Source organism: Sceloporus occidentalis, unplaced genomic scaffold (genome assembly GCF_023333645.1).
Source record: "Sceloporus occidentalis isolate IW3139 unplaced genomic scaffold, rSceOcc1.0.p SCAF_1, whole genome shotgun sequence".
NCBI lineage: Eukaryota > Metazoa > Chordata > Lepidosauria > Squamata > Phrynosomatidae > Sceloporus > Sceloporus occidentalis.
Genome location: NW_028316981.1, coordinates 224,387,601 through 224,411,274, shown reverse-complemented (window position 1 = coordinate 224,411,274; position 23,674 = coordinate 224,387,601). Strand labels below are relative to the sequence as shown.

At 42.4% G+C, this 23,674-nt stretch overlaps 1 protein-coding gene across 1 annotated transcript; it reads left to right on the top strand.

The window, feature by feature from the left end:
* Nucleotides 1–10,227: 10,227 nt before the first annotated feature.
* On the top strand, nt 10,228–23,002 carry NHLH2 (nescient helix-loop-helix 2). Its single transcript, XM_089511525.1, has 2 exons — nt 10,228–10,831; nt 20,607–23,002. Exon 2 carries the CDS (start codon nt 20,607–20,609, stop codon nt 21,009–21,011), a length of 405 nt encoding a protein of 134 aa, XP_089367651.1. The 5' UTR covers nt 10,228–10,831; the 3' UTR covers nt 21,012–23,002.
* The last annotated feature ends 672 nt before the right edge of the window (nt 23,003–23,674 follow it).

The window sequence follows — 23,674 nt, the reverse complement described above, 5'->3', positions numbered from 1 at the left end:
GGAAATTTCACTCTACTAACATTCTGTTGGATTTGGGCCTTTATGTTCTTCTTTAAAGTCCCATCATCTATTCATTGGGTCTGCAAGATCTCCTTTATGCTGATAACCTCCAAAATGATTAAACCAGTCTTAGAACAGAATTAGTGTTTATTGATGGTGTTATGTTTCTGTAAACATTAATATCTTGAGTGACTATAGTCAAAAGCTAAAAGTTTCCACTTTGATAAATTATACAGATAAAAAATATACAACCATAGTAGCAAAAAATTGTAAACTTCCAGCATTTCTAAAATCAAGCAAGGCCAAAAGCCTAAATAGCTAAATAACATATCAGTGGCAACACATTGTCAAAACATTCCTTGGCCTTAAAGTTAAAAAACTTGTACTTCAAGTCAATTGGCACAAAGGGCTAGGAAGGATAAAATGTTAAAATACAAATAGAAGGGTTAACCATGATGAAAAAGCGTCTTCTCAAAAGGTCAGTACTGGTTTGTGAACCTTTCAGAGTTTGAAATTATCAATAAGTATGTGGATGAGAGTAAGCTAGTAAATATTATTTACCTGGACTTCCAAAAGGGCTTCAGTCAAGACCCACACCTGAGACTGCTTGGCTGCTTCAGTGGTCATAGCATAAAAGGCCTCTTATGGATTTAGAAAGGGTTTTTCAAAAAGGAAGCAGGACTACTGATACATCTCGGCTAATAAAGCAGATATATTTCTGAGCATGACTTCTTTAACAGAAAATTTGGTACCAGAGGTAGAATAACATGGAAAGAATGCCATATATTTATTTACAATAAAATAAAATAAAAAATTGAGGAACAGCTCAGTGTGTTTGAGCAAACATTTTATTCAAAATTAACAATATGCACATGTGAGATGAAACAACCAAGTCAGGTAAGCCTTGCATCAGCATACAAAAACATTTTAAAACTAGCAGAATGCTTATACTCAGGGGTCGGCAACCTACGGCCCGCGGGCCGCATCCGGCCCGCCGAGGCCTTGGCACCAGCCCCAGCCCAGTCCTGCCGCCGATTGCCGCCGATTGGCGGGCCGCCCCCTGGCCTCCCTGGCGGCCTTTCCTCCGCCAGACCTCTCTCTCCGGAGGGAGGTCATTTTAAAAAAATTATTTAATTATTTATTTTTTGGCTTCGGCCCCCCAGTTGTCTGAGGGACAGCAACCCGGCCCCCGGCTCAAAAAGGTTGCCTACCCCTGCTTATACCAGAATGCATCCCTTTGTTATTTCAGGCCTGTTACAGACAGGCCAAAATAAAGCTGCTTCGAGTCACTTTGGAGGTATGGTATTTCAATGATGCATGAGTCCTAAGAGTCCAAAAGCCACACCAAAGCTGCACTCCAGTCCTTAGCTTTTGGACTCTTAGGACGCATGCATCATTGAAATACCATACCTCCAAAGTGACTCGAAGCAGCTTTATTTTGGCCTGTCTGTAACAGGCCTCAGTTTTGGTGGCCACACTTAGAACGGTGTGGAGGGAGGCAAAGGTGAACCTCCTTGCAATAATCTTTCACCAAGAAAAACCCAGGATGAGTCGATCCCAAACAAAACAAGAGTCAGGGACAGAGCACAAAAAGAGAGAGCTAAAAGGGTTGAACAGAGAGCGAGTACAAATAGATATATAGCAAAGGTAAAAAAGGTAAATGTCTCCCCTTCGTGTGACTGAATATTTTGCTGAACTTCTTGAAATGAGCTTTTCAAGGAGGAGGTTTGGTAGATATATAAGATTAGATTATAAAATCAAGACTTCCAGAATCACATGTTTGCTTCCCACCAATATCACTATTTTGACTTCATTGATACCCCTTTTGATATTGTTTAAGATGAAATCAAGTATGGTAAACTCCTTCACTCCTTTCTCCTCTTTGTCAAATTGCCAGGATGCCAAGAATTGGTTGGAAATCCAAAGCTTAGCCCCCATGGGGAAGGGGTCTTGCAGGATATACTTTTGCTATTATTTTTATTAGGACTTTGAAATTTACCAAGGGATATACAGATGCACGCTAAATTAAACAATTTGAAGTCCAAGTGTTTGCTTAGAAAACCAAAAACAAGTGGAGCCCACAGTCTTGGTTATCGCCAGCCATTCTGTCTTTTAAACATTATAATTTCCAGTGCAGCAAGCAAATCAAAATTTTGTTACAACTTCTACAAATCTGAGAAGGAAAAATCCTTGTTGGTCTAATAAATATCATCCAGAGATCTACAAGTAAATACATATCTCTCTACTTTTTATCTGTCTTCTAAGGACATTTTAGAACCCTTATTACTGCTTATTCTTGCTTTGCTGGAGGTACTGTAATATGTTTTGCCCCCAGGAAAATTTCTTGACCTTGGCTCTACAGTATGTAGTAAACCTGTAGGAATCACACTGTTGTGTCTGTAGTAATCACACTGTTGTTTTTCTTTCTTTCTCTATTTATTTTGACTCAAATTCTCTCTATAGGACAGAACTACCATTTTCTTTTGATTTCTATGCAAGTCTATGCACTGTTGACATATGATCTTACTCCCTTGCCTTTCTGCTGCATATATTGTTTTTGAACACATCACATCCTTCAATTGCGACACTGCAAATCATGGGAGACATTTCACCAAGTCTCAACTATGCCTATCAAGTCATATTTATCTTCCCATATTAGAAGTTCAAGCTCATCTTGTTTGCTGTACTCTACACTTTAGTTTACGGACATCAAAAGCCTTGGATGCGCTCTTCCAATGTTTTTATTGATATTGATTGTCACCACTTTCCCCACATTTCTCCTGCAGTACCCACAGCCCTGACTTTAGTAAATCAGGTCTGCTTTTGTCTGCAGCTGTAGTTTGTTTTGTAATACTGGCACTGTTTAATAGTTATTATTATTATCATCAAATTTCAATTTTTAATTGTATCTTTCTGCTGTTTGGATTTTAATTTTACAGACTTTTTCAATACAAAAGACTTGAATTTAGATAGAAACTAGAAGAATCTAAAAGTGTTCTTTAAAAAAAGGAAATAAGGATGATTTTACTCGTCTCAGCAAAAGCATAGAAGACATGAGCTTGGGAAAAGTTTATTCTTTGGGTGTAAAATTAAAAAGGATGCTGCTGTACAACTACATTCTTTTTTATTATAGGATAATTTTTGGGATGAGAAGGGTAAGTTTATCCTAATCAGACACCATTTTCTAAAGCGTTGACAAAATCAACTGATGGATTTATAGAAGGACAAATTTGGTGGGGTAGTGATTTCAGTGGGGCTATGAATTCAAGCTTAGACAAAGTGGAAATTCATATACAGTAGAATGCATATACTGCCTAAGGAATTGACTAGTGATCCAAAGATTGATGCATACAGAGAGTTACCACCATAATGAAAGGGACTACAATCCCTTCCCCAACACCTTCACTGTCTTCTTCTGCAAGAACATATTACTTTTTGCTGCCCCAAAAGTATTTAATAAGATGGGTAAAATATAGACAGATTGAATTATTTCTTCATGCAGACCATTTCCCATTAATTTGAATTTCGAACACTTTCAAAACTCAGGATAAAGATTAGATAGTGAGGTTATGTATTACTTTTAAATGAGTATCTTGTTCTTGAAATTATACAGCAGACAGTGGACATTATTTCATAGTAATTGCACAACTGACTCAGTTCTGGCAATTATCGGGAACAGGTATATGGCATATATAGAAAAGTATTTTGATACAAAAGTGAAATTAGCTGTGTGGGGAAAGGACTGAATACACTTAAAAATTAGAAGGAATACTAATGAGTCATAAAAGCAGCAGGAAGAGCCATGTCCATAGAAAGCGCATCAATACAGTCAGCCCTTCTTATACACGGATTTTTTATACACGGATTCAAGCGTACAAGGTTTGAAAATATTCAAAAAAAGTATAAATTTCAAATATCAAACCTTGATTTTCCATGTTTTATAAGGGACACCATTTTGCTCTGTCATTATATTTAATGGGACTTGAGCATTCATGGATTTTGTTATCCACAGGGGAATCTTGGAACCAAACCCCAGCATATAACAAGGGTCCACTGTATTTAAATTTGCTAGGGAGCAACTAGAATAAAAATAATTGGTTAAAAGCGCTCTCAAGTATGGGGAAACAAAATGATTTTGAAAAATACAACAAAATGGATAGGTCAGAGAAGTGAAATTTCTAACAATTTTTAAGATATGAGACTAAAAACATTTTCCCATTTCTTTGTCCAAAACAATGGAAATTTGGGGCAAAATATACTGGAAAATACCTATTTTAATTCCCTTTAGGGATTCCAGGGAGGGTGTTAAATGTCCCTTTATACCCTTACTCTCCTGCTCCCACATCCTTCCCCCTGAAAGAGAGTGGCACAGAAGCCAGGGATGCTGGGAAGCAGGTCGCATGGGAAGGAGGCTGAGGAGACAGACTGGCCAGCAGTATGGAGGGACAAGCAACACTTTTAGAGGCAGCCAGGGCCATGGCAGCTGCCCCACCATCACAGGGAGCGGAATCGAATCCACCTCCCTGGTTCCCACTTGCACCAGGAACAGATTTGAATCCGTCTGGTTCCCACTTGGGCTGAATCAATTTATTGCTAAATAAACTCCACTTTACCAGCGTCTCTTTGACATCGATTAAATGGGCAAAAACCATGGCAGCGGCTTCTGCAGTGTGTTTTGGACCAGGGTAAAACAAGAAATAGAATGTATAAACATCACAATACTTGGGGTAAGTAAACTAAAGTGAACAGGAATGGAAGATTTTGAGTCAGATAATTACACAGTGAAATGGAAATCTAAGAAGAAACAGGGTGACATTAATAGCAGGGAGAGATGTAGCAAAAACAGTAAAAGGATAAAATGCAAAGTCAATAAACATTCAGGGAAAATCTATCAATATAACCTTAGTCTACATTTATGCTTCAACTACAGAAGCAGAAGAAGAAAACATTGAAAGGTTTCTGTGCTGGAATCCAGAAGGAAATTGATCACACACCAAAACAGGACTCCTTGTTAATGATAGGTGAAATCAAGGTGAAACAGGAAAGCAACTGATTGGATTTTGTGAAGCCAAGTGTTTGTTGCAAATATGTTCTTCAAGCAATCCAAGAAGTGATTTTATATATGGACAAGAGACTATTATTAGGACAAAATTTGGAAACATGAAATAGCTTCCAATGTAAAGGGTTCTGGCAAGGCTGCATTTTTTCACCCTATCTTTTTAACCTATATGCTAAACATATCATTTATAAAGCAGGATTAAACTTGCAGGAAGGAGGTGGGAAAACTGGAGGAAGGAATATGAATAATTTAAGTTATGCATATGACGCCATACTACTAGCAGAAAATATCAAAAGCTTGGAATAACGATTGGAGAAAGTCAAAGCAGAAAGTGCAAAGGCAGGTTTACAGCTGAATGTTAAGAAAACAAAAGTAACTACCACAGGTGATTTCCAATAACTTTTAAACAGACAATGAAGACATTGAAATAGTTAAAGATTTTCCATACCTTGGCTCAATCATTCGTCAGAGTGTAGGCTGCAGTCAAGAAATCAGGATCCTGTGACTTGGAAGGGCATCTATGAAGGAACTAGACAATTCAGAAAGGACATTGAGAAACTGGAGTGTGTCCAAAGGAGGGCGACTAAAATGGTGAAAGGTCTAAACCATGTCCTATGAGGAACGACTTAGGGAGCTGGGGATGTTTAGCTTGGAGAAAAGAAGATGAAGAGGTGATATGATAGCCCTGTTTAAATACTTGAAGGGATGTCATATTGAGGAGGGAGCAAGCTTGTTTTCTGCTGCTCCAGAGAACAGGACCCGGAGCAATGGATGCAAGCTCCAGGAAAAGAGATTCCAGCTCAACATTAGGAGGAACTTCCTGACAGTAAGGGCTGTTCGACAGTGGAACAAACTCCCTCGGAGGGTGATAGAGTCTCCTTCCTTGGAGGTCTTTAAACAGAGGCTGGATGGCCATCTGTCAGGGGTGCTTTGATTGGGAGTTCCTGCATGACCAAATGGGGTTGGACTGGATGGCCCTAGTGGTCTCTTCCAACTCTACGATTCTATGATTCTATGATCATGAAGTGAGCCCTGGTGGCACAGTGCTTAAATGCCGGCACTGCAGCCACAAGGTTGTGAGTTCGATCCCAGGGGCGCCAAGGTTGACTCACCCTTCCATCCTTTCACAGGTGAGTAAAATGAGTACGCAACTTGATTGGGGGCAATTGGCCTACAGATTGCAAACTACTTAGAGAGTGCTGAGTTCACTAATAAGCAGTATAGAAATGTATGTGCTATTGCTATATGTCACTGAATATTGAATTTAGAATTGTCCATGACATTGTATTTCCAGTGTCGGTGAAAGCTGGACAATGAAGAAAGCAGATGGAAAGAAAATCAACTCATTTGAGATGTGGTGCCTGAGGAGGCTGTTGAGGGTACCTTTGATGGCCCAAAAGACAAATAAGTGGGTCGTAGAATAAATCAAACCTTTACTCTCCCTAGAAGATAAGGGCGCATTACAGACCGCCCAGAATGGGCAGTCTTGCGCCACTGCCGGTTGCTCCGCGAGGGAGCCGCAGCAGCCAAACTGCGCGGCTCCCTAACGGAGCAAAAAGAAGCCCCAAAATCGCGCTTCTTTCCGCGGCGCGGATATGACGCTGCGAGGTGCCAATGGTGCACTCACAGCATCATATGCGCCACGTGACGTGTGGACGCAGCGCATCCGCTACGTAAAGATGGCGGCCCCTGTGTGGAACGGGCGCTGCCATTTTGTACGGACTCAGTCCGTATTAGGGTTAGGGGCGTCCGGAAGGGATGCCCCTTTCTAACCCTAATACGGACCCAGTCCGTACTATAGGCCCGTTTGTAACGGGCCAAGATGACTAAATTGAGCCTGTCATACTTTGGCCACATCATGAGAAGGCATGACTCATTAGAAAAGACAATAATGCTTAAAAAGGTGAAGGGAACTAGAAGGAGAGGAAGACGGCACCCCAGATAGATGGACTGAATCTAGGAAGCCATGGCCCTGTTTCCAAAACTTGAGCAGGATGGTTGAGACTTGGAGGCCTCTCATTCATGGGGCTGCCATAAGTTGAAGTTGACTTGACAGCAACAAGAAAGCAATGAGTGGACAATCCTTCAAGATTCTGCGGATGCTTAAGGAGGAGGAGGAGGACACTTTTATAATATATCCTCTTTTATAAGCTCTTCAGAGAATAGTGCTTCATTGGTATTAATTTTTTTAACATTCAGAATAGTTTTAAAAAATGACATCTTTACAGAACACAAACCTATGTCCTCACATATCCTCCCTTTATACCCTACTTACATATTATTAGGTGTCATCCCAGTAGCTTTGGAGTATACAGGGACATATTTAATTTGACACATTGGCAAATGATTTATTTCCCTTTGGGGTGCCTAGATTCTGCGGTTATGGAAATGTTTCCATGTGCTAGTTGCTGGTCTTCTGTTTTATTGAAGGAAAATAAAAAATGAAAGGTTAATTTAATGGCTGCACTGCGCTTCAGCCCTAAGATATAAGATACACAAATGTGGTAGCAGATGGAGGAGAGGCTCTTGTCCCCCAGAGTCAAGGATTTTTCTGCCTTTGGAGTGCTAAGACTGAGGTGTGTGGATGGTGTTATTCTGGAAAAAAGCATCAGATCACTTGGACTTTGATTATAATATGCATACTAGATATGAAGATAATCTATGCGCCTGTACAGACAGGCCAAAATAAAGCTGCTTCAAGTCACTTTGGAGGTATGCTGTTTAAATGATGCATGCACCCTAAGAGTCCGGAAGCTGCACCAAAGCCATGCTCCAGCCCTAAGGACTGGAGCACAGTTTTGTCACAGCTTCTGACCTCTTAAGATGTGTGCGTCATTTAAACAGCATACCTCCAAAGTGACCCGAAGCAGCTTTATTTTGACCTGTCTGTACAGGACCTAAGGCATCTAAAAGATACTCTATCATTTTGAATCCAGAAGACTGAATCCTTAAATCTTGCCCTTATGGAAAGGAGCTTGCTTGCAGCTATTTCCTGGGACTCTGGACTTCTGTAGCTCCAGATTTAGTCACAGGGCCTTCATATACAGTCTGCCCTCCGTATCCACGGATTCATTGTCCACGGATTCAACCATCCACAGCTTGAAAATATTAAAAAATATATACATTCCAAAAAGCAAACCTTGATTTTGCCATTTGATATAAAATCACCATTTTACTACACCATCATCCTGAATGGTACCCATGGTGGGGGTGGGGGTGTCCTGGAAACAAACTCCAGTAGATACCAAGGGCCCATTGCACCCGAATCCAGCTCCAGAATCATCAGGCTGGCTCCTCTTCCTCTCCTGTGCCTTTGGAGTAAGCACAGCAACAAGCACCTTATGTCTCGGCTAAAGGTGTGAGCAAACATTTTGGGTACAAGGGTCACACACACTGCCAGGTGGGACATCAGACGACAATTTCATACACAGGCATATAGACAGACACACGTCCTCCCCTCCCTGAAAAAACTGATCCCTTTCACCATGGTCCAAAACACACTGCAGTAATAATCCAGTTTGGGACCACTTTCCCAGAATCCCATGGCATTGAGCCTCATGGTTCCTAAAGTGGTGTCGAACTTAATTATTTCTGCAGTGCGGATGCAGCCTATGTGTCCTGAGTTCTCCGGTACGTGCAAATTGTTCTCCTTTTCAGACTTTTCTTGTCATGTCAGGCAGTGGGCATAGAATCATAGAATCATAGAATCTTAGAATCATAGAGTTGGAAGAGACCGCAAGGGCCATCCAGTCCAACCCCATTCTGCCATGCAGGAAATCACAATCAAAGCATCCCCGACAGATGGCCATCCAGCCTCTGCTTGAAGACCTCCAGGGAAGGAGACTCCACTACACTCCGAGGAAAGATGTTAACCTGTTCAACTCCCCCCCCCCCACACCTTTAATAGCACCATCATAGAGTTGGAAGAGACCACAAGGGCCATGCAGTCCAACCCCATCCTGCCATGCAGGAACTCTCAATCCCAGCACCTTGAAGGGATGGCTTCCCAGGCAGAGGGGGCCATGGGGGAGGCAGCCCGGGGCTTGGAGGGCTTCCCCAGGGCCGCCTCCCTCCGCCAGCCCCCTCTTCCTCTGCAGCCCCAGCTCCAGCCCTGCAGCCTTTCTAAACCTCTCCCCTCCTCCTCCTCCTCCTCTTCCTTTTTATAATCCTAATCCTCCTCTTCTTCCTCCGCCGCCCCTTGAGCTCCTTGGCTTGAGCGGCTGCCGGCAGAGAAGAGTCTTCCTCCTCCTCCTCCTCCTCTTCATCTTTCTCTTTCTCTTCCTGCATCTATTCTTCTCCTTCTCCTTCCTCTTCCCTCTCCTACTTTTCTTCCTCTTCCTCCTCCCCCTCCTGCCTCTCTACTTCTTCCTCCTTCTCCTCTTCTTCTTCATCTTTCCCTTTCTCTTATTTCCACCTTCTTTTCCTCCTTGTAATCTTCTTCCTCTTCCCCTCTTGCTATTCTTCTCTTTCCTCTTCCTCTTCCTCCTTCCCTTCCTCTTCCCTCTCCTGCTTTTCTTCCTCCTCCTAACCCTCCTCCTCTTCCTCTTCCTTCCCCCTCCTGCCTCTCTTCCTTTTCTTTTCCTCCTTCTAATCTTCTTCCCCTTCCTCTTCCCCTCCTGCCTTCTTCTTCTTCTTCCTCTTCTTCCCCCTCCTGCTTTTCTTCCTCCTCCTTTTCCTCCTCCCAATCCTCCCCGTCCCCTTTCTCCTTCTCTTCTTTTCCCTCCTCCTCTTCCTCCTTCTAGCCCTCTTCCTCCTGCTGCTTCTATTCTCCTTCTTCTTCCCTCCTCCTTCCTCCTCCTCCTCCTACTTCTCCTCCTCTTCTTTCCCTTCCTCCTCCTCCTCCTTCTTTTTCTTCATTTTTCTCTTTATTCTCTTTCTCCTCATCTTCCCCTTCCTGCTTCTCTTCCTCTTCTTCTTCCTAATCCTCCTCCTCCTCTGCCTCCTCTTTCTCCTTTTTTGTCTCCTCTTCCTCCTTCTAGCCCTCTTCCTCCTGCTGCTTCTATTCTCCTTCTTCTTCCTTCCTCCTCCTCCTTCTCTTCTTCCCCCTTCCTCCTCCTCCTCCTTTTTCTTCCTTTTCCTCTTTATTCCCTTCCTCCTCCTCTTCCCCTTCCTGCTTCTCTTCCTCTTCTTCTTCCTAATCCTCCTCCTCCTCTGCCTCCTCTTCCTCCTTCTAACCCTCTTCCTCTCCCTCCCCTTGCTTCTCTTCTCCTCCTTCCTCTTCTCATCTTTCTCCTTCCCTTCTTCCCCCTCCTCCTCTTCTTCCTCCCTTTTGTTTTTAGAGGCGTCGGCTCCGGCGCTGTCTTTCCATCCTCGGGGGGGAAAGCGAGGGATCCAGAGAAACCAGCCCCGAGGGATCGAGGGATCCCTGGAGGTCCCTGCCCTGGTCCTCCTCCTCCAAAGGAGAACAGGGCAAGAGCCTTCCTCCTTTCCGAGGAGGAGGAGGAGGCAGAGGAGGAGGAGGAGGAGGCCCTTTTGTGGCTGCTGCCAAGGATGCTCTCCTCTTCTGCCTCCATTGCTCCAAGGAAAAGGACCGGCTCCCAGCTACTTCTAGCCCTCCACGCTTTCATCTCCTTATTTTCTCATTCCACCCACCTCTTCTCTAAGGACTGATCCCTCTTCCTTTCCCTCTTTTTCTCCTTCCTTCCTTTATTTTTAAACCTTTCTTATAAACACGGGTTTTTAATTCTGAAAGACTCATCGGAGCATCTCCTCCTGGAATGTCATTTGCGACGCCAAGGTTTCGGAAAAAACTGTGCCAACGATTCCTCCAAGGTAACACCCCCCCCGCCCTTTATTAGTTTTTATGTTAAGAATATTATTTTAAGGGCCCTGAAGGGTTAGATCCGTTTTCAGAAGGCTGCCTTCCTTGCCACCCCTTTCTTCCTTTCTCTGGTCCAGCGCCATAGAAATCAACGGGGATCCCGACTTTCCGGGGGGAAACAAGAGAGAAAGACACCCCAGATTGCTTTCCATGGGAGGACCTGCCCCCCCCATTCATTTCCCCATCCAGAGGCCGGAAATCCGGGGGAAATAAACCCTGGATTTCCTCTGATCAATATTATTATTTCCGGAAGGTAACCTTTGCTCCTCTGTCTTTCATTCAGGGAGGAGGGCAGGTTCTATTGATTTTGACGGCTGTTTGCTACTACATGTGATCATTATTTACTCTGGGATTTACTACATGGTTCTATAGATGATCACAAACATCTTGAGAGAGAGAGAGGGGGGGGGTTACCAAGAAGATACTGGAAGAGGGAGAAGGACAGGAGGAAAGGAAAGGACGTGGAAACTTCTCCCCTTCCCTCTTGTCCTCCATCTAAACTTGCCTCCTTCTTCCCTTCCCTCCTGTCCTCCTCCTTAAATTCTTCCCTTCTCTCTTGTCCTCCCCCTGAAGTTGCCACCTTCTTCCTTTCCTTCCTGTCCTCCTTCTGAACTCACCACCTTCTCTCCTTCCCTCCTGTCCCACCCCTAAAGTGGCCACCTACCTTCTCCCCCTTCCCTCCTTAACCCTTCTGAAGTTGTCAACTTCTCTCTTTCCCTCTCAAGTGGCCACCTTCTTTCTTTCCCTTCTGTCCTCCCTCTGTAGCGGCCTCCTTCCCTCTGAAGTTACTACTTTCTCTCCTTCCCTCTCAAGAAGTAGCCACTTGCTCCCCTTCCCTCTGAAGTGGCCACCTACTCTCTGTCTCTCATGTCCTCCTCCTGAACTTGCCACATTCTTTCTTTCCCTCCTGTCCTCTCTCCGAAGTTGCTGCTTTCTCTCCTTCCCTCAGAAGTGGCCACCTCCTCCCTTTCTCTCCTGTCCTCCATCTGAATTTGCGGCCGTCTCTCCTTCCCTCCTGACCCACCTCTGAAATTGCCAACGTCTCTCTTTCCCCCTGAAGTTGCCACCCTCTCCCCTTCTCCCCTCAATCCTTCTGAAGCTGTCACCTTCCCTCCTTCCCTCTGAACTTGCGTCCTTCCCTCCTTACCTCTGAAGCTGCCACTTTCTCTCCTCCTCTCTGCAGTTGCCACTTTCTCTCCTCCTCTCTGAACTTGCCACCATCCTTCCTTCCCTCCAGACCTTCGCCTCTTCCACCTTCTCCATAATAAACCCTGAACGGAAACGACCCTTTCCTTGGTCCTTAGGCTTTGCTCAAGGATGCTCTGTCCAGGGCCCTCTCTTCCTCGTTATCATTATAGTTTCACACCCCTTTGGGTCCTTTCCCTCCGGATCCGGATCCCTGTTCTCTCCCCGGTCGGTCTTCAAAACAGGGCGAGGGAGGCTTCCGCTTCATTGTCCTCTGCAGATGCTGCTATTATTATTATTATTATTATTATTATTATTATTATTATTATTATTACCCTGCTCTTCAGCCAAAATTATTGTTATTATTATTATTATTATTATATTTATACCCTGCTCTTCAGCCAAAATTATTATTATTATTATTATTATTATTATTATTATTATTATATTTATACCCTGCTCTTCAGCCAAAATTATTATTATTATTATTATTATTATTATTATTATTATCCTGCTCTTCAGCCACAATTATTATTATTATTATTATTATTATTATTATTATATTTATACCCTGCTATTCAGCCAAAATTATTATTATTATTATTATTATTATTATTATTTATACCCTGCTCTTCAGCCAAAATTATTATTATTATTTTTATTATTATTATTATATTTATTATTATAATATTTATTATATTTATTTATACCCTGCTCTTCAGCCAAAATTATTATTATTATTATTATTATTATTATTATTATATTTATTATATTTATTTATACCCTGCTCTTCAGCCAAAATTATTATTATTATTATTATTATATTTATTTATACCCTGCTCTTCAGCCAAAATTATTATCATTATCATTATCATTATTATTATTATTATTGCAATACACAAAACGGCTTAAAAGCATACAAAAGTGGGCCTTAAAAATGGAATTGAACGAGTGTCGTGTTTGAAATGCAGGACTCGTTCAAAGAAGAAAATGCAGTTTGAAATGCTGTCGTGAAGCCCCAGTGGCTTGAAGGTACACAACAGCAACAACAACAACAAAAAATTATTATTATTATTATTATTATTATTATTATAATATCTCACTTCCTCCCGAAAAAAATTGAGACACAAAGTGGCTTACAAATGAGAAAAAAACCCACACCAAATGTGGAATTTCGCCAGCATAATATTTAAAATTAATTACTCATTCGAAGTCGCAAGTGCAATGTTGTCGTTGTCGTTGTTGTTGTTATTTATATCCCGATTTCCCCCTGGAATTGGAGCACAAAGTGGCTTACGCATAAAAACAGATATAGCTAAAAACGTACAAAAACGAGCCTTAAAATGGAATTAAACGATCATAGCCTTTGCAATGCTCCTTAAAATAACCACTCCTTAAAAGAATAAAATACAATCATTGCTGTTGTTATTGTTAGCATTGTGTTTTTAATCCCACTTTCCACCCAAAGTGGCTTACAAATTTTAAAAACGATACCATTAAAAACATTTGAAAGTGGGCACAGTACGCGAAATACATGGCTTGTTAAAAGAATGAGATGCAATTTAAATTATTACTATTATTAATATTATCGTTATCTTACTTTTTCCTTCCAAAATTGGGACCCAAAGTGGCTTACACATAAAAAAGGGATACAATGAAAAACGTACCAAAGTGAGCCTTAAAATGGAATCAAACGACCATAGTATTCATAATGCATTACTCCCGAAAAGAATAAAATGCAATGGTTGTGGTTGTCGTTGCTATTATTATTATTATTATTATTATTATTATTATCATCATCATCATTATTATCATATTGTTATCCCTCTTTTCACCTAAAATTGGGACACAAAGCTGCTTGCAAATCAAAACAACAGCAAAAACCATACAATTAACAAACGACTAAAGTGGATTTTTAAAATGGAATCAAATGCAAACCAAAGTATTCATAATGCATTACTCCTTAAAAGAATAAAATGCAATTATTATTATTATTATTATTATTATATCTCATTCCCTCTTTCCACCCAAAATTGGGACACAAAAGAGGCTTACAATTTAAAAAAAACAACTATACAATTAAAAGCATTCAAAAATGTGCATTTGAATGAAATTAAACTAGCCTAGTATTTAAAATGCATGCCTCCTTATAATAATAAATTGCAATTTAGACTGATACTGTACAGTTGCTGTTGCTGCTGCTGTTGTTGTTGTTGTTATATTTGTATCCCCAAAATCGGGACACAAAGCGACTTGCAAATGAAACAAACCGATCCAATAATAAAACGCCACGAAATCGAGCCTTAAAATGGATTTAGACTAATCTGGAATTTCAAATGTATGCAGTGCAAAGAATCCAATGCAATTGGAAACAGAAATGCCTCTTAAAGGAGGTGAGGGGACTCAGGTCCAACACACACTGCAGAAATAACCCACTTTGAGACCGCTTTAACTGCCCTGGCTCAGTGCTAGGGAATCCTGGGAACTGTAGTTCTGTGAGACGTTTGGCCTCCTCTGTCAGAGAGAGAGCTCTGGTGCCACAATAAACTACACTTCCCAGGATTCCCTAGCACTGAGCCAGGGCAGCTAAAGCGGTGCCAATCCGGATTATTTCTGCAGTGCGGATGCAACAATAGCCTGGAGCCGTGGCAGTTAAAACTGGTGTCAATCCGGATTGTTTATGCAGCCTGTGGAATTGTGGGGGTTGTACCTAGTTGGGGCCCTTGATGGTCTTAAAGTGGTGCCAATCCGGATTATTTCTGCAGTGTGGATGCAACCTGAGTTCTTTCAGGAAAAGGCTCACCTGCTTGAAAACGTTGACCATTAACCAAAAATTAAAAGAGAGTTAAAAACAACAAACAGCATAAAACTGCCTAAATTTACCCAAGGGACCCTTCTCATCCAGGCAGAAAGATTTGGCTTAAGTAGGAGTGAAGTAGTGAAGTACAGTAGTGAAGTTTCCTAAGGGTCGTTGAGTCTCAGAGTCAAGGCACTCTCCTTGGTGCTGAAGCTGCATCAGCACTGGAGGAATAATTCGGGCTGATCCCACTTCAGCTGCCATGGCTCAAGGCTGTGGAATTCTGGGAATGGTAGCTCGTTGCAACAGGGGCAAAACTCTCACCTAAGGCTCTTTGCAACTCCTTTCTTGGAAGCTGCACACTTTATTCTCCTTGTGGTTAGTGCTGTTGTTGCATGCCTTCAAGTCATTTTCTTGGCTAGATTTGTTCAGAGAAGGTTCCCTTGAGGCTGAGAGAGTGTGACTCACCCAAGGTCACCCCAAGAAACCCATTATAGCAGTGGTTCTCAGCCAGATGTTTTGGACTTCAACTCCCAGCATCCGGCCTATATCATTATCTGTGCTGGCTGGGGAGGGGCTTCTGGGAGTTGAAGTCCCATTAGGATCAAAGGCTGAGAATCACTGCATTATAGGTTCATGGCCTTCAAAATGGAAACGACTTGAAGGCACATAAGAAACACACACACAGAAGGCAAACCTATTGTGGGGATTTCTTGGCCAGATTTCTTCTGAGGGGGTTGATCTGAGGCTGAGAGAGTGTGACTTGCCTAAGATTCCCCCTCCAGTGGGCTTTATATCTGAGCTGGAAACTGAACCCTGGTCTCCAGAGTCCTAGTCAAACACTCAAATCACTGCTCTGTGATTCCCAAACTCTGGCCTTCCAGGTGTTTTGGATTTCATCTCCAAGAATCCCAGACCACTGGCCAAGATAGCCGAGGCATCTGGGAGCTGAAGTCCAAAACACCTGGAGGGCCAGAGTTTGGGGATCACTGTAGGCCACATTGGCTCCCAGCACATTTTTATGGGCCTTTCCTGGCCTTTTGTGAATTACAGTCTCAATGCTGGCTGAATAATGGGGTGCCTTCTCAGGATGACCAGATGTCTCCACTGCAAAGGACGACGAGGCACCCCCAAATGTAAGGCCTTCCATTAAAATGGAGGATATGACCCAATCAAAGCTCGAAACACAGAAATCTAAATTCATTTCATAGGGCTGATTCTCATCTATGGTACAGATACTGTATTTTATTATTTGCTGAACCAGATGAACTTTGTTGTTGTTAGCTGCCCTCAAGTCCGTTCTGGCTCATCATGGTGACCCTGTGGATGAGACATCTCCAAGAATCCCTATCCTCCTCTGCAGTCTTGTCCAGATCCTGCAAGTCCTTGGCCATAATCCCCAATTGAGTCTATCCATCTGGTTTGTGGTCTTCCTCTCTTTCTTCTACCCTTTCCTAGCACTATTGTTTTTTCTAGTGATCCGTGCCTTCTCATAATGTGGCCAAATTACAATAGTCTCAACTTGATCCACTTTGCTTCCAAAGAGAGCCCTGGTCTGACCTGTTCAAGAACCTATTTGTTTGTCTTCTTGGCTGACCATGGTAACCTGAGTACTCTATTCCAGCACCACATTTCCAATGAGTTGATTTTCTTTCTCTCTGCTTCCTTCACTGTCCAGCTCTCGCATCCATGCATGGTAATTGGGAATACAATGGTTCGGACGATTCTGACTTTGTTGCTCCGTTGCATGTCTTTGCTCTCCAGTTCTTTCACAGTTGCCCTTCCATTCCTAGTCTTCTTATTTCTTGACTGCATTCTTCATTCTGGTCAATGTTTGATCCAAGATATGGGGATCCTTTAACTATTTCAATTTCCTCGTTGTCTAGATTGAATTTGTGTATTTCTTCTTTGGTCACTATTTTTGTTTTGTTTATGTTCAGCATCAGGCCTGCCTTTGCACTTTCATCTTTGACCTTCCTTATTAACTGTTCCTATTCCTGAATGTCTTCTGCTAATATTTTGGTGTCGTCCACATATCTTAGGTTGTTGATGTTCCTTCCTTTTATCGTCACTCTCCTTTTTCTGATTCTAATTCTGCTTTTCTTATGATGTTTTCAGCATATGAATTAAACAAGGTGATAGGATGCAGCCTTGCCTGACCCTTTTGGGGCCCACTCTCTTTCTCCAAATTCTGTTCGGACAGTGGCCTCTTGTCCTTGGTACAGATTCCTCATCAGGACTATCAGATGTAGTGGTAACCCCATGTCTTTGAGTGCATCCCATAGCTTTTTGTGATCTATACAATGAAATGCTTTGCTGTAGTCTATGAAACACATGCTGGTTCTTTTTTGGAATTCTTCGGTGCACTCCATTAACCGTCATATGTTTGCAATGTGGTCCTTAGTGCCTCTTCCTTTCCTGAACCCTGCTTGGACCTCTGGGATTTGTCTCTCCATGTTTGGTTGGCGTCTATGTTGCAGAACTTTGAGCATTATTTTGCTTGCATGTGACATTAGTGCTATCGTCCTATAGTTGCTGCAGTCTTTCGTATCTCCTTTCTTGTGGATTGATATGCATAGCGAACATTTCCAGTCTGTTGGCCACCGCTTTGTTTTCCATATTTGTTGGCATATTTCAGTTAGCACTAAAGTTTCATCTTTCTGTGAGCATTGTAGCAGTTCAACTGGGATATCATCTGTTCCCGGTGATTTATTTTTTCCCCATTTCCTTCATTGAAGATTCCATTTCACTTCTTAGAATCTGGGTTTCCTCTTCATATGACTCCACATTGCAAATATCATTCATTCCCTCATCTCTTTTGTAAAAATCTTCTGTGTATTGCCTCCAGCATCTTTTTATTTCTTCTTCTTCCTGTATTATGTTCTTTTTTTCTCCATAGAGCATCCTTGCCCTTGGTTTGAACTTGGCTTTAATTTCTCGGATTTTTTGATAGAGGTCTCTCATTCTTCCCTTTTTGTTGTTATCTTCTATTTCTCTGGTCATTGTAGTATTTCTCTTTATCTTTGCATCTCAGACATTGCACAGTTGTGTTCATACTTTTCTTTTGTTTCTGTCTCCCTTTGCTTTTGTTTTTCTTCTTTCTTTTATTGCATGAAGTGTTTCATCTGTCATCCACTGTTTCTTATATTTCTTTTTGGCCACTGTTAGTATTTTCTTGCACTCGTCCTTAATTATGTCTTGACTTTTATCCACAGTTCTTCAGGTTCCTGGTCGATTATACTCAATACAGCACGCCCGCGCCATATGCGGGCGCACTTTACGCGGCTTGAGCATACGCGCTCAAGCCGCGGGGCGCATGCGGCGTGGAAGGGGCGGGGCGTCCCATTCAATTGCATGGGCGCGCTGTCGCGCCGCCGTGCACGAGCCCCATTGTTTACAATGGGGCTTGAGCATAGGCGGAATTCGCCTTACACTGAGGGATCCGAAACGGATCCCCACGTAAGGCAAGGGCCCACTGTAGTTTGAATATGTTTCTTACACTGTCATTAGATTCATCTGAAATGTTGTTCAGGTCATATTTTGGTACAATGATGGGTTTTTGCTTTCTTCTTCAGCTTAACTCTGATTTTTGTTATGAGCAGTTTGTGGTATGTGCCTGGTCTGGTTTTGGCCACAAGGATAGAGCTTGTCCATCTTCTACTTCCAATTATGTAGTCTATCTATATAATGATGTCCAGGTGTATAGTCTTTTATCTGGTTGTATGAAGCAGCTATTTGCAATGAATAGATTATTGGCCTCACCAAATTCTATCAGATGCTCTCCTGCTTTATTTCTTGTTCTTAATCCAAGTCTTCCTACTGTTTTTGATTCTTCTTTGTTGCCAGCTTTAGCATTCAAGTCTCCAATGATTAGTTTGAAATCTTGTGATGGCATGTTGTCAGTTTCTTTTTGGAGTGCATCTCCAGGAATCTCTCAATTTCCTCTTCATCTGCATCAGTGGTTGGTGCATATACCTGGAATATTGTGATGTTTATAGGTTTACCCTGAAGCCTTATTGATAATATATGGTCTGACTTTGAGTTGTATCCTTTGCGTACTCTAGCTATATCTTTCCTTAGCATGAAAGCCACTCCATTTCTTCTTTTTTCATTTCCTAAATAGATTACTGTATAGTTGTCTGAGTCAAAGTGACTCATTCCTGTCCATTTTAACTCACTCCTAGTATTGCTATATTCATGTGCGCAATTTCCTTCTTTACTATGCCTTGATTTCCCTGGCTCATGCTTCTCATGTTCCATGTTCCAATTAGTGTTGCTTCTAAGTATGCTTGTTTTATTGGACATGTTTTCTGTCTGGCCTCCCTCTCTCTAATTGTTGGTTTTTGAACTGTCTCACCTAAAGGGGTTTCTTGGTGAAATGGTCTCGCAAGGAGGTCTTGACTCCCTTTGCGCAGTGCTGACATTGGTGAACTTACCTTCCTTAAAATGCCTGGTTGGCTTGCAATATACTTGGGCTGCATCTACACTGCTGAAACAACCCAGTTTGACACCACTGCCATGACTCAATGGTATGGAATTCTGGGAACCTTACTTTGTTGTGGCAACCAGAGCTCTCATGAAGATAAGGCAAAATGTCTCTCAAAACTAAAAATCCCAGAATTACGTAGCATTCAGCCATGGCAGTGAAAGTAGTGTCAAACCGGATTATTTCTGCAGTGTGCATGCAGCCTTAGAGAACTCAGAGCAAGATAAATGCTTAAAATGGTACTTTACTAGCAACAAAACGCTTGACTGAGGTCCAAAACACACAGCAGAAACAATCCAGTTTGAGACCGCTTTAACTGTCCTGGGAACTGTAGTTTGTTGTGGCACCATAGGTCTCTGATAGAGAAGGCTACATATCTCATGGAACTACAGTTCCCAGGATTCCCTAGCACTGAGCCAGGGCAGTTAAAGCAGTCTCAAACTGGATTATTTCTGCAGTGTGTTTAGGACCTGAGTCTGTATTCGCAATTTATTCCTTTCCTTTGTCCATGGTGCTGAAATTAAAGTGGGGAATTAATCCTTTCAACATTTGCCTTGTATCCTCAAGCAGCCCCATTGCCTAACATGCTTGTTGTCCTTTTCCCCTATGAGAAAGAAATATGCCCTGAGTTCTGGGTGCGAGTCTTGCCTTTTGCTGTTCCTAGAAAAAAAGAACTTTAGAAGAATCCATCCTGTCCCCCTATTTGCAGTGAGGATAGGCTGCTAAGTAGATGAATTTCTCAAAGGGAAACAGCAAAGGAGGTATTCAAAGGGATCTTGTAGCACCTTTGAGATGAATTGAAAGAAAATTGAAAGATAGAAGTTGGTAGCATGAGCTTTTGTAGACTTGAGCCTCCATTGTCAGATGCATGTTTTGGCATGAAGGCTCAAGGCCACAAAAGTTCATGCTACCAACTTCTTTCTCTCAGTTATTCTCAAAGGTGCTTCAAGATTCTTTTTGCGTACTAATTTTCCAGACTAACATGGCTCTGTCTATGAATTCTACCACCAAGCAAAGGTGGCATTACTCAGTGGGCTTCTTAGTGAAGCTCCAAATGGAGGGCATTTTAGAATTCCTCCTGGACAGAAGGTAGAAATTCAGAGTGTGTCCTAGAAAAGGAGGACCTCTGGTCACCCTGAATGGAGGACATTCTGGAATTACTCCTAGACAGAAGGTTGAAATGTAGTACATGTCCTGGAAAAGGAAGATGCCTGGTCATGCTATGCCTTCTTTTCTTTTCTCTCCCTCCACCCATCAGATGATGCTTAGCCCAGACCAGGCCCTGGACTCGGACCACCCTTCCTCGGCACCCTCGGACCCGGAATCCTTGGAGGCCAAGGGGCTGCGGAGCTGCTGTGCCTCAGATTTGGAGGCGCCTGACGGGGAGGGCCCAGGAGGAGGAGGAGGAAGGCTGGTGCCACACCCGCACCCTCAGCAGCCACTGAGCCGTGAGGAGAAACGTCGGCGCCGTCGGGCCACAGCCAAGTACCGCTCAGCCCACGCCACACGGGAACGGATCCGCGTGGAGGCCTTTAACCTGGCCTTCGCTGAGCTCCGCAAGCTCCTGCCCACTCTCCCACCAGACAAGAAGCTCTCCAAGATCGAGATCCTCCGCCTGGCCATCTGCTACATCTCCTATCTCAACCACGTCCTTGACGTCTAAACGGGGAGCTGGAAGGGGGAAGCCCTGAGCACTGGGTCTCCTCTGCCTCTCCAGGCACTGCTGCCAGCTTGCTGGCTTTCCTGATCCTACCTGAGTCGGGTGGCCGTATTGCATCGTCTCAATTTCAGGGAAGCACCTGACAGCAGATCGCATTGCATCACCCAGCTTTCAAGGAAGCACCTGACAACAGATTGCATTGCATCACCCTGCTTTGAGGAAAGCACCTGATGGCAGATCACACTGCATCACCCTGCTTTCAGGGAAGCATCTGACGGCAGATCGCATTGCATCAACCAGCTTTCAAGGCAGCATCCGATGGCAGACCACATTGCATCACCCTGCTTTCAGGGAAGCACCTGATGGCAGATTGCATTGTATCACCCTGCTTTCATGGAAACATCTAACAGCAGATCATATTGCATCACCCTGCTTTCAGGGAAGCACCTGAAAGCAGATCACATTGCATCGCCCTGATTTCACAGAAACATCTGACAGCAGACTGCACTGCTTCGACCAACTTTCAAGGAAGCACCTGACGGCAGACTGCAGTGCATCACCTAGCTTTCAGGGAAGCACCTGATAGCAGGCTGCATTGCATTGCCCTGATTTCAGTGAAGCACCTGATGGCAGATTGCATTGCATTGCCCCACTTTCAGGGAAGCACCTAATGGCAGGCCTTGTTGCATTACCCTGCTTTCAGGGAAGCACCTGATGGCAGACCAGCAGGTGATTCCTTGGCTTTAAGCTCGTGCCTTAAAGGGCTTTTTGGACCCGGGCCCTTCAACAAGAGACAGAAACTGGACATGGGGGTCTCCCTTATCCCAATGGGTTGCCCAAGGGGGCCACCACCTCCAAGAAGAGACCTAGACTTCAGCTTCACTGCAGACATAATCCTGTTTGGCATTGCTTTAACTGCCACAGCTCCATGCTATGGAATTCTGGAAACAAACTATCAATAAACTACCATTCCCAGAATTCCATAGCACGGAGCCGTGGCAGTTAAAGCCGTGGTGGGGCAGATTATTTCTGCAGTGTGGAGACAGCACCCAGCCTTGCTAGAAGGCAGACAGCCTCTTTCCTTACAGTCACAAAATGAACAAATCACCAGACTGCCAAGTGCCCCTTTCTCTAGATCCCAAAAAACCCACAAAAACAAAAAAAATAAAATCCTTAAAATCTGATTTACTTGTGACCTTAAACGTGTGATCCAGGAGTGCAGTTCCAAATATTTATTTTTTAATTTTAAGTTAGAAGAAGTAGACTATTTTTTTCCCCTTGGGGCTAATTTTTTACCTTTTTTGAGAGTGGTGACGATTTTGCGTTGCAGACTTTGTGCCAATTGTTTTTTTCTATAGTCAAGTGTTTACATTTTTCTTCTGTGGAATAACTGTCTTGAATTTGGAAGTGTTTGTTGGGAACCAGGTAGTGAGTTTCATTTTCCTCTGGTTTGTACTGCACCACTTCCCTGTTTTTAAGCGTATTTTATATATATATACATATATCTTCAGACTTTGTCCTTGAGAATATTGCTTTATTTTGTGTGTGGAATCAGACTATTAGCACTTCACTTGAAGGTTTTTTTTTAATATATATATATTTAAAAATGTGTATTGTTATTCAGATCTGTAAATCTGTCTAAAAAGTATTTTGCAGACTATTTACAAGGGAAGTAGTTTTGGTTTGTCTGTCTGTCTGTCTGTGAGTGTATGTGTGTGTATGTGTGTGTTTTATAGACATGGGTTATTTTTTTCTTCTCAAAGGAAAAAAAAAACAGGACTACTTTCCTTTATGACAACCAAAAAGAAAAAAAAAATATTACAACCAGAAAATGTTTCATGCCCTTCTGCTGTGAATCTCTTAAGACCAGAAGTATGTTTTAGAGAAAGCAAGAAAATAAAATAATAATAATAAAAAAGAACACATCTGTTATCCAAAGATTTTAGTCTTTTTCAGGGTTTTTGGTGTGTGTGTGTTGCTTTGCATAAGGCAATATTTTGTAGTGAAAATAGAGAAATCTGGTTTCTATCAGAAGCATTTTTTCATATCTCTCATGAATGGTGCACTGTTTTGCATATAAATAAAAGTATCAAACAAAATTGCTTCTCCTGTGATATATTTTTTTCTGCATAAGGTGGAACAAAACAGGAAGGAAGGGAAAAGAAAGAAAGAAAGAAAGAAAGAAAGAAAGAAAGGGAAAAGGGGTTGTAGCCCATCATTAACCCTGACGTTTGTCCAAGGTCCAATTAATTGAGAATATATTTTCCATGCAAACCCCATTTTAAAGAAAGTGCCTTGCACAATAATCTCTATAATAAACATTTCTGCTAGTGTGCATATTTAGGAACTCAAAGCCACTTTTAGATTTATGGGGACAGGTAAAAACGACATTAAAAAGATATATGTAAGTGTGCATACGAAATAGCTTTATACCTTCTTGCTCCAAATTTTCAAATATTCATCCATGGTGCAAAACACACTGCAGAAATAATCCAGTTTGAGACCATTTTAATTGCCCTAGCTCAGTGCTAGGGAATCCTGGGAACTGTAGCTTTGTGATACATGTAGCCCCTTTTTTGTCAAAGAGCTCAGGTAATAGTTTTGAGCCAGGGCAGTTAAAGCAGTCTCAGATTGGATGATCTCTGCAATGTGTTTTGAACCCATGT

Excerpts from the sequence above, each read along its gene's own strand:
- NHLH2 (XM_089511525.1), top strand. The coding sequence starts at position 20,607 with ATGATGCTTAGCCCAGACCAGGCCCTGGACTCGGACCACCCTTCCTCG.